Source organism: Microcaecilia unicolor, chromosome 5, assembly GCF_901765095.1.
Source record: "Microcaecilia unicolor chromosome 5, aMicUni1.1, whole genome shotgun sequence".
Classification (NCBI taxonomy): domain Eukaryota; kingdom Metazoa; phylum Chordata; class Amphibia; order Gymnophiona; family Siphonopidae; genus Microcaecilia; species Microcaecilia unicolor.
The window spans coordinates 79,628,599-79,644,915 of record NC_044035.1 but is presented as its reverse complement, the minus strand read 5'-3'; the positions used below and the strand labels follow the sequence as shown (position 1 = coordinate 79,644,915).

The window sequence follows — 16,317 nt, the reverse complement described above, 5'->3', positions numbered from 1 at the left end:
AAAGGGAAGAGAGGAGAAAAACTGCACATGGATGGAGAAAATAGGCAAAAGCTGGATCCACGTTATATCACCTCTAGTCAATTCCATGGAGGAGGACCCAGCTTTTACTTATGGATGTAGGGCAAGAAATGAAGAAGAAAGGAGGAAAGTAAAGAAATATATGGAAAGGAAGCCCTGGAAATGGAGTTAAGAGAACAGATAGCAGCAGAATCAGAGACTGGGACCAATATGGATAGAAAAACAAAGTCACCAGACAACAAAGGTAGAAAAAAATCATTTTATTTTAATTTTAGTGTTTGGAATATGTCTAATTTGAGAATTTACATCTGCTGTCTTATTTTGCACTGAGTATACTGGAGCTGTAACAGAAAAAATGGGACCCTCAACATTTTTCCAAATAACCTAAAAACGTCCTATTGCAGCAGAGAAATTCGAGATGTTTCCGAATACTTTATTTTTCGACAGAATGGCGCTCCAGCTCATTGAGCTTGCAAAACAGTTACGCTCTTAATTAATGAAACCCCAGAATTAATTGAGCCAACATCTCAGCGGCATCAAAGACTTTGTGAATGTGTAGAGGTTGAAGGAGGACAATTTGAACACAAATTATGAGTTAAGTAAGAAACCCCCCTCTGAGGAGTAGCAGCTCCTTGTGATTCTGGGCAAGTCACTTAACCTTTCATGCCCCAGGTACAAATAAGTATCTGTATATACTGTGGAAACCGCTTTGAATGTAGTTACAAAACCACAGAAAGGCGGTATATCAATTCCCTTTCCCTTTCCTCCCAATGAAACTAATGTATTTTCAAAGATCATACTAAATGTTTAAACAAAGTATTTTGAAACTATGTAAAGGGTCTCTCTTTTTCCGCACACCATGGGGCTCATTTTCAAAGCCCTTAGACTTTACAAAGTTTCATGGGTTACTGTGGAACTGTGTAAGTCTAAGTGCATTGAAAATTTTTAATTTGTAAAAGCTGTAGCAGTTTTAGGACATTGCAGTGCATGTTTTGTACCAGACACCAGGGTAAGATGCTCCCAAATCAAAACTTTATTTGGACCCTACACGGTCCGTGTTTCGGCTTTAGAAAGCCTTCATCAGGGGTCGATCAGTGATTGACGATGGAGCGCATGAGCAAATGTCTCTTGATTAGGGTAGGTATACTATCTCACACCAACAGGTTCAAATTGAAAAAAAAAATTTTGAACCTGTTGGTGAGAGATAGTATACCTACCCTAATCAAGAGACATTTGCTCATGCGCTCCATCGTCAATCACTGATCGACCCCTGATGAAGGCTTTCTAAAGCCGAAACACGGACCGTGTAGGGTCCAAATAAAGTTTTGATTTGGGAGCATCTTACCCTGGTGTTTGGACTGATCTCTTGAAGTTGGTTTCTTTTCCACTTTCTTTTGTGTTGTATTTTTTGTGGAAATTGTGAACCCCTTTTTTTTATTTTTTTGTGAGTGCATGTTTTGTAACATGGTCAAATGTAACATAGTTAAATGAGGGCTGCAGCTAGTCAAGATAAACTTAGAATTGCAATTTTAGTAGCATATACTCTTACCTCTTCTTCCCTAGGCTGATTGGCTCCACCATAATGTCACTGAAGGAACTTGTGGGTGGCCAAAGCAGATCTCTTCCTTACAAAAATTTGGCCTTGATGGATGAAAAGGGGCAACAAACTGGAGTAAGTACCAAGTCTGTTCCAATGCATTGTTCATGAAGAGGTTCAGCTGAAGGTGCTTCAAGTAAGAACATCTCGCATGCACAAAGAAATCTCCTTTCTGTCAGTGTGCTTTCAATCAGAAGATTCTGGGATTTGAGTACCCAGAGCCAGTGGTGGGAGGCAGGGCTGGTGGTTGGGAGGTGGGGATAGTGCTGGGCAGACTTATATGGTCTGTGCCAGAGCCGGTGGTGGGAGGCGGGGATAGTGCTGGGCAGACTTATATGGTCTGTGCCAGAGCCGGTGGTGGGAGACGAGACTGGTGGTTGGGAGGCGGGGATAGTGCTGGGCAGACTTATACGGTCTGTGCCAGAGCCGGTGGCGGGAGGCGGGGCTTGTGGTTGGGAGGAGGGGATAGTGCTGGGCAGACTTATACGGTCTGTGCCCTGAAGAGCACAGGTACAAATCAAAGTAGGGTATACACAAAAAGTAGCACATATGAGTTATCTTGTTGGGCAGACTGGATGGACCGTGCAGGTCTTTTTCTGCCATCATCTACTATGTTACTATGTTAAGTAAAAATGGAAAATGTGTGGCTATCTCTAGGAGAAGCTACTGTCTGTGTATTACCCCATAAAATGACTATCCTTATAACAGGAAAAAAATGTAAATGCTGTGATTCCTTGAAGTAGGATTTTTTTTCTTAATGTGCTGTACTAAGGCAGACTTTTCAAGGCCACAAATTTTATGTTTAGAAACAATTAATATATTTCATTTCAATGGTCCTATGCTGTATAAATATGTGTTGCTCAGAGACCAAGGTTTTCGCTCTTCGTTAAGCCATAATGAATGCTTACTTGTTAATACTGTGCTCACTTTAGCCTTAAAAGTAGTTTTTGGGCACTGGAAGACCCTGGGTCAAGTCACATATCAAGAATGGTGGAATTTGGTATTTCAGACTTATAAATATGATACCTTTCTGGCTAAAAAGTCATGTCGCTATATCACTTATAAGGAGAAGTGGTCTTTGTTATTGTCCTACTTTAGAGATGCTTGATGAGAAGTGTTTTTCTTTTTTCTTTTCTTCCTCTCCACTCTTTCTCTCTTCTGTCCTTTTCATGATTTTTGCAATTTGTATGCTGTTGTACTGTTACACTGAATTGTCTTCTTGTTATTCTATTTTTAAATTTAATAAAAATACTACGACCAAAAAAAAAAAAGAAACAATTGATGAAAATAGAATCATCAGTTCCCAAGTGAAGCTTCTGGTGCCTGGGCCAAGTAGAAATACTGTGATGGCAGCATTCACAATTCCTGGGATTGGGGGGAGGGGGGCGAGGGTGAGAATGGGTCTTAGCAGTTGCTCAGCAGCGACACTTAGTGGACAGATTTTCTGTCAGTGTTAGGTTCCAGGGTGAGCCACAGTTTCACTGGAATAGCTGAACTGGACTGGGAGTGGAACATGCAACAAACTACAGATGTTATCCATATTTGTAAGTGCAGGCTCATCATGGTCCTGTAACTCAACAGAGGCCATTTTCGTTTCAACTGAAAGTCCAGAGGGCAGGAGAAAACTGTTGGGCCAACAATCAAAATTTTAAAGTTCTTGTGAATTGTATGGTTCTCTTGAACATTCTAAGAAATTTATTTATTTCGGCATTTATATCCCACATTTTCCAATTTACATTGTTTCAATGTGGCTTACAATTCTAGTCGGATTGTTACATTTGAAGAGATGATTTATTTCTCTCTCAGAGATGCTCTATTTGCATGTTTGTGAGAAACGGTGGTTGTGTATGTCTAGGGTTTTGTGGAAGGTATATAGTTGGAGTTGGAGACCACTGGTTTGCCTGTGGTGGGAAAGGTAGTTTAAATTAGTGGTGAGGATCAAGTTAACAAGGTTGTTCATACAAGCATTTTTTGAAGAAAGCTTTTAAGCTGTTTATGGAATAATAAGTAATTGCTTACAGTTCTTAATGCTTTTGGGAGTGCGTTCCAGTTTTGTGTGCGTACATATGTAAAGTTCAATGAGTAAATTGATATGTAGCTTAGTACTTTGCAATAGGGAAAGTGAAGTGTTAGTTTCTTGATTCTGTGCTGATGTTGTGTAATGGTAGAGTTAGTTAGGTCTATCATGTAGCTGGGAGCAAAACCAAGTATAATCCTATAGGCTACTGTGCAGAGCTTGAATGTTATTCTTGCCTTGACTGGGAGCTAGTGTAAGGCTTGGAGTAGTGGGGTGGCTCTGTTGAAAAAAGATTTTTCGTGAATCAGCTGTGCGGCGGTGTTTTGTGCCATTTTTAATTTTTTCATGACTTGATCTTTGCATCCGTCGTAGATTCCATTACAGTAGTCTAGGTGTGCTAAGGTTAGATTTTGTACTAGCATTCTGAAGACATTTCTTGGAAAGTATCCTCTAACGCGTCTTAGTTTCCACAATGTTCAGAACATTTTCTTTACTACTTTCATAGTCTGTTGCTTGAATGATAGATTTTGATCTAGTGTAATCCCTAGGACTTTCAAGCTGTGTGATATTGGGTGGGTAAACCCATTTAGAGAGATGCTGGAGAAATTGTCCTTGCAGTAGGTAGATGTGAGGATTAAGAATTGTGTTTTTTCTCTGTTTAATTTTAATTTGAATGCAGTTGCCCAGGATTCTAGAATATTTACTCCTTGGTTTATTTTGGTTGTGATTTCCATTGTGTCTTTGTCAAATGGGATGTAGATTGATATATCATCTGCATAGATGAATGGATTGAAGCTGTTTCTTGCTAGTGTGTTGGCTACTGGGATCATAATTATGTTGAACAGTATGGATGAGATTGATTGATCCTTGTGGGACTCCACACTCAGCCTTCAATGGTGGGGGGGGGGGGGGGGGGAGGAGTGTGTTGCCCATCTTTACTTGGTAGGATCTGGATACCAAGAATTCCTTAAACCTGTTTAGTACTTCTCCACCGATACTGATTTTGTCCATAAGTCATCAGGATCTTGTGATCGACCATGTCAAAGGCGCTTGACATGTCAAATTGTGCTGTAGTGTGGCCAGAATCCCATAAGATGTTTTTGCAGAGTAGAACTTTAAGGTGAAACTTGGTTGAAGCTAGGTTATGAGTCACTACAGTGACTAGAGAAGAGAGTTTTCCTAATAGATCTGAGAAGAAAATTTTCAACTGTTTTTGTCCAAGGAAAAGAGGGAGATTTCATTCAGGTGCGTCTTACTCTGAGAGACCCATCAGCCTACAGGTTATCAGAGATGAGATCTGGATATTTGTTTGGTCGATGTCATAGGAGTTAAAAAAAAAAAAAAAAAAAGAACTACCATCTCAGGTGCTCCTCAGAGGAGAAAGTTGAAGGAGGTATCTGATATCGCTGCCTGGATGTTCCAGTCAGATTGCCTGTCCCTCCTCCTACTTGTAGAGCCCCCCTCCCCAGCCACCTTGAAATTTGTTGATAGAATGGACTCTCAACTTCTTCACACCCTAGGTCTCCTGTCCCAAGGATATTGCTCCACAAAATCTAGCAGCTCCCCTGAGCACCAGCTACTCCCGAGCATGGGGAAAATGGAGTAAAACCCCTTCCCATACTAGGGTTGTATCCTAACAGCTTATATCCTAAATCTGTCCTTTCTAGAGCAGGGAAATATATATACCTGTACCAACTATAGACATAGAAACAGGAAAAAAAAAAAAGGCAGTTAAAGGACATATAGCCATTCAGTCTGCCCATCCATACCATTCACCATCCCTTCTTCTCCATTAGAGAAAGTGTGTACTCGTTCCAAGCTGTTTGAATTAAGCTAGTCGTCTTCTCTACTACCACCATCACCAGGAGGACGCTCCATGCATTCACCACCCTTTCCATGAAGTATTTTTTCAGATTACTCTTGAACCTGCCCCCTTTCACCTTCATCTCATGCCCCCTCATTCCAGATCTTCTTTTCAATTGAAAGAGTCTCACGTGTGCATCTTGTCACATCCCTCGCTCCCTCCAGCTACTCCTCTGCGGGAAGCAAGGGCCGGGAGGAAGGACCCGCAGCCAGAGAGGGCTTACCCGACGGTGTCCCGGATGGGCGCCGGTTCCGGGTGCAGTCGGGGCCGAGCCGGTGTCCATTGCGGCGATGGCCGGCCTTCTTGAGGCCGCGGCGATGGCCACCCTGTCTGGGGCCGAGCCCGTGGGCCGGCGATCGCGGCTTCCGGGCTCTCGGTCGCCGGCTATGGGGTCCGTGCTTGTGCCAGCATGGAGGATGGCGCTGCGACGCGATGGCCGGCATCTTCGCCACATTCGGGCGCGGGAACCCGAAGCTCCGCCTCAGAGGAACCAGATTGGGATGCCGGTGCTGTAGCCCCGCCTGGGAGGCCGGACGGAACCAACCAGAGGGATTTCTTCAGTAGCCGGGTTCCGATTGGCCGGCCATGTCGGCTGGGGCTGGGCGGTTGAATGCTGACAGTATTTAAAGAGCGGGGCTAAAACAGGACGTTGCTTCAGGTTCTGTTTCCCAAGGCCAGTCTTTGTGTGTTCTTGTTTTCTGTGCGTTCCCTTGCTCTCCTGGTTTGACCTTTGGACTGTTTCTGGACAACTCTGTTAGCTGCCTGCCCTGACCTGTTGCATGTTTTCGGACGACGCTGTGAGCTGCCTGCCCTGACCTGTTGCCTGTTTTTGGACGACTCTGTCAGCCGCCTGTCCTGACCTGTGGCCTGTTGTTGGACTACTCTGAATTCCACCTGCCCTCCCCGCTCCCGGTTCCGGTACTGGGTCAGTTCGTCAACCCCGCGGTTCTGGAAGTCTCGTTGGCCGCCTGCAGCTGGGGGCTCAACCAGCTGGGTCGCCGCGGGGGTCGCTGCGGGTGAAGACTTGGGGTTGCACGGCTGTCCTCTGAGGTCCTTCGGGGCCTTGCGGGACCTAAGGGCTCACCTTCTTTCCAGACAAGACACATCTGTGCCACAGAGATATTTAAACCTCTCTATCATATCATCCCTCGCTCACCTTTCTTCTAAAATATACATATTGAGATGTTAAAATCTGTCTCCATATCTTTTATGACAAAGATTGCTGACCATTTTAGTAGTTGCACTTTGGACCAACTTCATCCTGTTTGTATCTTTTTGAAGGTAGGTGCAGTCTCCAGAACTGTACACAGTACTCTAAATGAGCTCTCACCAGATACTTATACAGAGGCATTTTTACCTCCTTTTTTCTGGTTATCCCTCTCCTTCAGGTGACAGACTGTGTTAAGCTCTGAATCTGTATACTAGTAGTAAGGTGGAATTTTGTGATGCCTTATGTATACGCCTGATAAAATGGTATTCAAGTTAAATTTGATTCCCATTAGGCACAAATGTTTTTTTTAAGTAGCAAGGTAGAAATATACAAATTAAGTTTAATGCGATATTGAAGATTTACATTTGATTGTTGGAGTTGCGTGCTATAAGGCCACAGAAACATGGAACTGAACATTCCAAGCCACCTTTGTATTCTGAAGCTTCCTCTGGGAAGGGAAACGGAAAGGCTGTGAAGAGAGGAAAGAGACTTTTTCCTATCCCAAGCAATGAAAAAACCAGAGCTTGCCGAGCAGTTTGACCTGGAAGACCCATCCATTGCTCAGCTATTGAGTTCTGTTGTTGGAAATCCAGGGACATGCAACTGGTGCAAATAAAGAAACGCAAAGAACTGCCAGGCTGGCTTTTGACTATTATGTGAAAGTCAAGTTGTTGAAGTGCATTGTTTTAAGCTGCTTTTCCAGTACTTCTTTGGCCCTTTCCTTGGTCGGAGAGATCCAAACAATTGAAATTTCAACTTCTGCCATCTTCTTGAAATCATGCTGTACATGATATGTCAAGCTTACATACTTTTAGGATAATGATCAATAATTCAGTGTGGAAAAAGTCTGCATAGCAGAAGTTACAAGGTGCCTGTGTTATAATATTTTCTTATACCTTGACTCGAATTGTAAGGCAAAGAGGAAGGGACTTCCTTTTCTCTAAAGAGATTTCTCCTTTTGTTTTGGAAATGGATTGGGGAATTCTTTCTCAGTCCCGAAAAACTGTAATTACTTAATGCCAATCAGGTAGTTGGGTAGAGTGAAATCTTTTATAAGGCTATCTTTCCCTTCTCAAGCATTTTGAATGAACTTTTGTATATTTTGTCTTTACTTTTTTGAAATGTACCTGATAATGCTGTGAGAGCTGGTGTTATGCTGGTGAAACTAGCAGGAAATCAAGTGTAGGCCTGCATCATTCTAAAATTACAGAGGTGGTTAAATATATGGTTTCTGGAAAGCTTCATACTCACAGCAGCTGTTTTTCTTTTAACTCAGGCGACAGTAGATCTGGTGGTTTCATACGAACCACCTGCTGGTAGTGCTGGGAATCCTAATGACCCAGGAGGAACGAATTTTCAGGGTACTGGAGGTAAGTGATCTTCAGAGTTAAAAATGTTTACATTTCTCTTGCTAGAAATTAATTATTAGGCTACCCAGCACTGTATATGCTATGGCTTTTGCTGCTCGGATCTCATCCATTTGCAGAATTTTTTTTTGTGTGAGAGGGACTTACTAAAAGGAGGTTCCTGTCCCCTTGAGCTTATTAAGAACTGAGTATTAATCTTACCAGGTTGTGGAGATTTCCTTCACTGGTTGGAGTAAAGCCAGAAATGGAGGCAGTGCTCCTTGCTTTGGGACTCGAGCACAGCCAGCAACCAGCTAAAGGCAAAACCTGGAGCGGATTCATTTAAACCATGCCAGTGAAACTCACAGGAAGTTGAAGAACTCACTCTTCCCCTCCTGGCGGTGACAGAGTTAACTTCCACCAGGCAGTTCAAACTCTGGGATATGGCTGATGTAAATGAACAGAGTTAGTTGGGAGTTGAGAGGAAACCATGGCAGAGGGTATAGGTCAGGGGCATGGCCAGACCTCGCGGAGGGAGGGGGCCAGAGCCCGAGGTGGGGGGGCACATTTTAGTCTGCCTCCCCCGCCACCTCGCCACTCCCCCCGCCGCCTCGCCGCTCCCTCCGCACTGCTGCAGCAAAGTACCTTGGCTGGCGGGGGGTTGGTAAGGGAAGGGCTGTTTCTATGGAGTTAGTGCATCTGGCTGTCAGTGCCAATGAGTAGGAAGGAACTGAGTTTGGGACCAGTCAGCCTGAGCCTAGGAAGAGATACACTGTCCGCAGAGCTCTAAAAACCTTGTTTTTCAGTACTGCACACCTAGATCCCAAGTAAAGATGTATTCACAATTAGAACACTCAAAGAACTGCATAAGAGAATGGAAATGTCTCAAAATTTCAATATGGCCACTGGCTAGACTGTTTTTTTTTTCCAACCACTTTGGGCTACCAACTCTTTGTGTCAAGCCTCTTAAGACTTGTTAACTGTAAAGTCTCAATATCTTGAAGTATAACCTTGGCACACCAGCACACACCTGAAGTCTCTTTATTTTTCTGACGTTTCCTTTATTGAATAAACACAGATAATTTATTCACAGTCAGATGTTCAGAAGTGTTGCCCCAGGGCACAGAGACTCCGTAATTCTGAGAGCTGTATCAGTGGTTGGAGGTAGAAATCTGAAGAGAGGCAGCTTTGTTGCAGAGGTGAGAAAATAGTTGAACAGGTAGAAGTAGCTCAGAGCTGGGTGATTGGAGAGTGCAATATCTCATTAGGAAGATATATTCATGGTAAAAAAACAAGTTCGTTCCAGGGAGTTTAGCAGGACAAGTACTGTCTGAAGCAAGATGGAGAATACCTCGTGGAGCTCATGGAACAACCTTTGTCTTGAAACCAGGCACAGGTCCTAGAACCTTGATTCCAGGTACGGAAGTGCTCAGCCCCACAAATACTCCAGAAACCTGAAAGTGTACTGGGGCTGCTTCCTACAAGGTAGAAGCCAACTGCAGGGGGGATAGGGTGGGCCCTGGGGTTATATTAGTTTAGCATATATATATTTTTTAAATCTCCGAACTAATTCAGGCTGATGGTATGGTGTTCTTTAAGGGCATAAAACTGAATGGGCAAAATCATATCTGTTGTATTATGTACTGTTTTATAACTTCTATAGTTGCAATCTTTTTAGTACTAGTGCTTGAGGGCCCAGAGGCTGTAGGGGCCCAGGGGGCGCTGTCCGGTTGCCCGCCACCAGCACCGCCGCAGCACATTGCAGCCCTCCCCCAGACCTACTTTGAAGGGCCTGGTGGTCTAGTGGCCTCTGCAGGGCAGGAAAGAATCCCACTCTTTCCTGTCCGCCACTGCTACTCTGCATGGTGGCGCTAGCGCCGGCGTGTGTTAAAAATTGCTGCCGAGATTTCCGAGATCTGTGAGACTACCACGGTAAGTCTCTCAGCAGCCATTTTGAAAAACACAGTGGTTGTTCCTCCGCCGTTAGGCACAGTAGTAATAGTAGGCAGGAAAGAGTAGGGTGCTTGTCTACCTACGAAGAAGCCTTTAGACCACCAAGCCCTTCAAGGTAGGTCCATGGAGGGTGGCGGCGGTGCATCAGTGGGGTGGTGAGCCATAGCTGTGGGAGCCTCCAATTACCCTTACTGCCTGGGAGCCCTGACCACTGTTAAGTCCGCCCCTGCAGGTGATCACACTTTGTTTAACTTAGCTGAGCCATTACAAATGGAACTTTGCAATCATGAACCCTAAAGCCAGGCACTTTGCTTAGTAACTCCTGAGCCTTACTCCTGCGGGGATTGTAAAAACCAACTCTATAGCATCCTCAGCTCTGGTATCGTAAGCTGGGAATCAAATCTTTAGCTGTCACCACTTGGGCACTTTTTCTAAGCCACTGCAACCACTATTTTCTCTTTTGAAAATGGAGTTTCCAGTGTTTGGTAGGAGAAAGCAAATGCTGTATTTTGTTAAAGTGTTCTAACGATACAGCTGACAGTAGCATTTTATTTGAAGCATTAATTGATTAATACATGGGGAAATGTATAGAATATTTCCCTGGGGAGATAGTTAAGATAAAAATGGTATCAGGATTTAATAAAGCCTGGGCTAAACAGAGAGGATTAGTGGGGAACTGAGGAATAAGTGAAATCTGCTGTAGAGGGAAATGGGAGGACTGGATGGGACTTGAAGCCATTATTATAGCTTTTTTTTTTTCTGTGAAAAGTTTTTTAGATGTATATATTTTTTCAGCTCTCTAATTTTTTCAGGCTTTTAATTCATTCTGAGATGTCATAAGTTTAACAGGTGTTTTTTGGGTTTTTTTTAACCCTTTTGTTGCTTTTTTTTTTTTTTTTTAATTATTCTAGCTCAATTACAATAATTGTGTAGTGTCCCCCAGAGGGTGTTCTTGTATCTGGAGCCTCCTGAGGGCAGTCTCCATTGGTCCCATACTCAGTTTGTGCTCGGTGTCTCCACCTGGAGAAGAAATATGTTAGCAGGAAAAATCCAAAAAAGACTGCTGTGAACAAGGCTGGCTAATAAATTAAACAGGTTCTATTAAACTATTCATATAGGCCTCTATATACACCATCCTAAGCACCTAAGAAATAAGGATTTCCTGTCATATTAACTCAGTTTCCATAAACAAACACCAACAGTCTTGTTACTTAACCGCTTAAACCAGTATAGCGAATATTTCTACTCTGTACCCTCAAACCAACTGCATTTGTCTTTGACCCAGAGCTTTAGAAACACTAACTTATAGTCTCACATCATTTCAAATCCCTTCAGTCTTGATAACTTAAGGTAGTAGCTGTGAACCCTTACCAGTTTCTTAGTTCAAGTCTGGTGTGTGGGCATGTCTGTATTGCCTAGGTCCGTCCTCTCCTTTCTATGCTGGGCCACCCTCACCCAGTCCCCCAGATCTCACCCCTCCTCTGGAGTCCTTTTGGGCTGGTGGCTGCTGGACGTCCAGGCAGGCTATGCTACAGCCTCCTGGAAGCTTGCCCAGGCTCCCAGGACCAGTTGTCCTCCCAAGAGCTATCCTCCTCTGGTGATCTCCTAGTGCTGGTCACACCCTGAAAGCATTCTCCCTTGTTGGGCCCCTAGTGCTGATCACATCCTGGAGGCCTTGTCCCTTGCTAGTTCTTTATTCAAAAGGAGCCTCATGGGTTTCTCCCTGCTGGGGTTCAGACTTACCAGCCTTTAACAGGGCTCTGCAACCACCAGTAATAGGATTTCCCACTGGAGGGTCACCTCTGCTCTTTTCAGCCCTAGGCACCAATAGGATTGCTGTTCTTCTTATCTTCAGGAGAGCTTTAGGAATACTTGCCTGCTGGGGTCCAGAACTACCAGCCCTCAACAGGGCTCTGTAACCACTGCTGAAGGATCTTGGATAAATAGTTCTATAAAGAGAAAAATATTTCTTAAAATGCTGAAGGCTAACTGCTGATGAGAATTTCCACCAAGTACTACTACTACTACTACTATTTAACATTTCTAAAGCGCTACTAGGGTTACGCAGCGCTGTACAATTTAACATAGGACAGTCCCTGCTCAAAGAGCAAAGATGGCGGCTCAGAAGACAAACCTGAGTGGAACCAAGGCTGGCTTGATCGTTCTTTTGATGAGGAAGAGGAGCAGGCAGGCTACTTATCCAGGGCTGTTTGAAGAATACAGTTCCAAATCGGAATCTGAGTATCAAAGGATGGGTGCATAAATCGGGGGGGGGGGGGGGGGGGGGGGGGGGGGAGAATGTTTCACAATGATTAAAAAATAAAAATCTTTTCTGCTGTCAGATTACATAAATCCTTATAAGTTAGGACTTGGGTCTAGAGGACATGACAGGGGGAAGAGCAAAACAGAGTGAATGAGATTCTGAAGTAGTCAGACCAGGGAAGTGAGTTGAACGGCAGCATGTGAGGGCAGAACGCATAGTAACAAGGTCAAGGATGTGACCAGACCCATGGGTTGGATGGATCAGCTGAGCAAGGTCAGAATCATGAAGAAAATAAAAACAAACAAACAGTATATCATATGTATTAGAAAAATTAGTCCCTTAAAAAACCCAAGGGATGAGGGCAAAGGGCATAAGAGGAAATAAGGTTATAAAAAGTTTAGAGGGTGGAGTGTGTAATTGGGGGTGGCTGGAAGATCAAAACTAAGCAGAATAATGAGAGAGCACTCTGAAAACCACCATATTCAAGAGGAGACAAAGATGAGTGGATAAAGGTAATTGCTAACATTGCAGAGAAGATAACAGCTAATTCACCACCCTTCCTATGTGAGCAGTGATGGACCAAAAAGCAGTAGCCTTCAGGACAGAAATGATGGAGGTAGGCCAGGTCAGTGTCGGAGAGCCAGGTTTCATCCTAGCATAAGATGTCCTGTTGATTTTGAACTGGGAAGTCATACACTAATTGTGTTTTACTGCATAGTTTTTGGATGTTCAATAGAAAAATTTGGAGAGGGTCAGGAGATCTCAACAGAGTAGTATCAGGCAAAGGACAATCAGTAGGAAGGTCGCACAGGTATCTTACCTGAGGGCATGAAAAAGGAGGCTTGCATTCTGGCCTGTGCTCCCAGTGGACTGTGATAGGGAAAAAGACTTCCAGGGTTGGTGCCAAAGTTAAAAGAAACAAAAACATAAGGGAGAGTAAACCAAAAAAAGGGGGTGCCGGTGGGGAGGGATCACAGAAAGGAGTACAACATGCTCTTTGTTCCTAAACCAAGGCACATGCTGCAGAAAACTGTTTGCCAAGCAAATATCCCCGAAGAATGTTGTCACTTTGTGGGCGGTACTGTAGGCGGATTCAGGTTAGTGACTACATTTGCAGCAGGAGTAGGAAAGGTACCACACTTCAATACTGAAAGCTATAAAAACCGTGAACGAGCACAAACAAGACACAGGTTGACAAAATGGTGTCAAGGAGCCTTGGTGCATAGCTCTCAGCCAGCTTGCCACTGTAGTGACAGGGCTACAATTAATTTGGGAGGGGATGTAGAAATGGTGAAAGATGTCCTCTGCTAGCTATGGATGAAAACTCAGGGCTTTTTTTGAGGGGGTACTTGGGGGTACTGAGTACCGGCACCTTTTCCATTGTCTGCTAAAATTGACCCATGGACCCCAAGTTTTAATGAAAGCTCAGGCTCTACATGCAAATTCTGCCTTGTCATAAATTCTGTGACTGGTTGCAGGGGGCCTGGCTATTGTGGGGTGGGTCCCTCAGTGATCACCTCATCCCTGAAGGGTGGCCTGGCATTTGAGTACCGGCACCTTTTTCACTAGAATAAATGCACTGTGAAAACTCATGCAATATTCTAACCATGGCTCAAAACTATACTATTACTATTATTTTCTGTCCCTTACTGTGTATACCTGTCCTGTCTAAAAATTGATGTTCCTTTCACTCCTGATGTTAGTCTTTTAAACCACTCTAATTCGTTTATCAGAAAGAGCGATGTAGTAGACATTCTCAATAGACATAAACATTTGAGCTGTAAGACCAAAACGGGAGGAGGAAACCATTGGCCAGAACTATGTGTTCTGCACAGATATTGTATGCAGTGGTCACAGGCAGAATCTGTGTTTGAACAAAACCTGCATGTGTTTTGAAAAGCATACGTCAAGCAGCACACTCCTATTTGTCTTGAATTTGAATTTGGCTTTGTATTTGCAATTCAGAGCCAAAGAAAAAGCTGCTGTAGAAACAGCCTGCCTGTCGCTGGGCCAAGTGGGATGATGCAGGTTATTTTTGTGTCCTTGAAATATAGCAATTGCATTTAATTGCCTTTCCAAGCCCAAGATCAAGGTGAGTTACATTAAAGTACAGGAGGCATTTCCCTTCCCAAAAGGGCTTAGCATAAAAACTTATACCTAAGGTGTAGGAGGTGGGGGACGTGATTTTACCAAGACCACAAGGAACATCAGCAGAAGCAGTGGAATTTGAACCTTGGTTTCCTGGTTCTTGGCCTGCTCCTCCTCCTAACGTACTTCTCAATGTGCCAGACTGTTTCAGAAGTGGTCTTCTGTGTAAGTCTCCCTTGCTGGCACTTCCTCTTGCTAATGCATAATGTTGTATATCTTGTTTTAAGGTATCAGAACGTATCTAATGACTGTGCATTGATTCGGTTTTACCTCGTGTGCTGAGCCTTCTTAAAGGGGCTATTTGTTGATGTACTGTTGATTTAGTGAAAATAGGTGCGTGTATTAGAACACTGATAATAGAATGAATAGCACACAGGGGCCCGTTTACTAAGCTGCAGCAAAAAGTGGCCTTAGCGCACCCTCGTACGGGTTTTTCCTGTGTGCGAAGACCATTTTTGCTGCACCTATAAAACTTATTTTCCATTTTATGCATTGCCATGCGCTAATGTTGCCATTTTAGCATGTGCCTATTTAAAAAAACAAACAAACAATGTAATTACCGCCACACATTTTGTAGGCAGTAAGGGCTTGTGTGGTAATCCTGCGCTAACCACGTATCCACACTGATTAGCGCAGGAATACCCCCTGACATGCCCCTCCCCCAAGTTTTCAGTGCATGGATTAGCGCATGCTAAATTGGCAGTTACCACAGGATGCCATTGTAAGCTGGGTTAGGCGCATATTAACACCTAACACAGCTTAGTAGAAAAGGCCCCCCTAGTTTTCTTCACAGTAAAGAAGTGCTTATTGCCTTTGGAGTTTAACATCTGCTATAACATTAAGGAGTCCTTTTACTAAGGTGCGCTGAAAAATGACCTGCGGTGGTGTAGGCACGAATTTTGGGCACGTGCAGATCCAATTTTCAGTGCCCCTGTAAAAAAAAAGCGTTTTTTTTACATTTTTGCCGAAAATGGATGCATGACAAAATAAAAATTGGCGTGCATCCATTTTGGGTCTGAGACCTTATTTCCAGCCATTGACTTAGCAGTAAGGTCTCATGCGGTAACCGGCCGGTAATGACTTACGCTCCTCAGAAAATAAAAATTGTTTTTCAGACACGCATAGCGGATGTGTGCCAGAAATGAAATTACCACAAGAGCCAGGTGGTAACTCGAACAGTGCCTCTGTTTCTGGTTTTACTCCAACCAGGGAAGGCAAACTCCAGAACTTGTTAAGATTAATACTCGGCTCTTTATAAGCTCAGAGGGACAGGAACCTCCTTTTAGTGAGTCCGTCACAATAAAATAAATATTTATATTTATTTATTTATCTATATAATAACATAGTGAGATTTGACTAAGTATTATGTGCCTTGCTTCTTTTGTAGGGTACATAGATGTAGTAGGCCAGAATGCCAGTGCCAATTGAAGATAGTAAGGAGGTGGTCTATTCTGGGGAAGCTGCCAATACAAATGAAGTTTTAGCTTTATGGCGCGGAACACAAAAGCTCAAATTGTGCTCTACACTTATCAGCCTCCATGTTATGCAAATATATTTCATGCATAATCTTTAAGGATGTCCTGAAAACATGACTGGTTTGTGGCTCTCCAGGACCCCCCTGGGTAAGGAGGTACTCTTAGAACGCTACTCTAGACCATTCCTCGTGCTTTGCTAGATCTCCCCTCATGTTATCCACACCTTACAGGGTGTCTACCCTGTTGTAGGGTTTGGTGTCATACGCAAAGAGGCAAACCTCTCCTGATCTAGTTTTTCCACAATATCGCTTACAAAAATGTTGCAAAGCACAGGACAGAGGTCCGATCCCTGCAGTACACCAGTGGTAAGACTCCTACTCAGTTTATTTATGTCTCCTATGCAGAACCACGTCAAAGGCTTTGCTG

General features: G+C 43.7%; 1 protein-coding gene across 6 annotated transcripts in view; it reads left to right on the top strand.

Moving 5' to 3' along the window:
* Positions 1 to 16,317, top strand: part of MYOF (myoferlin) — a 278,968-nt gene that overhangs the window by 69,191 nt on the left and 193,460 nt on the right. For all 6 annotated transcript variants that reach the window (XM_030203030.1, XM_030203027.1, XM_030203029.1 and 3 more), the window contains 2 exons: positions 1,582 to 1,690; positions 7,983 to 8,076. In XM_030203030.1, coding sequence (XP_030058890.1) covers positions 1,582 to 1,690; positions 7,983 to 8,076 — 203 coding nt within the window. The remainder of the gene's footprint in view (positions 1 to 1,581; positions 1,691 to 7,982; positions 8,077 to 16,317) is intronic.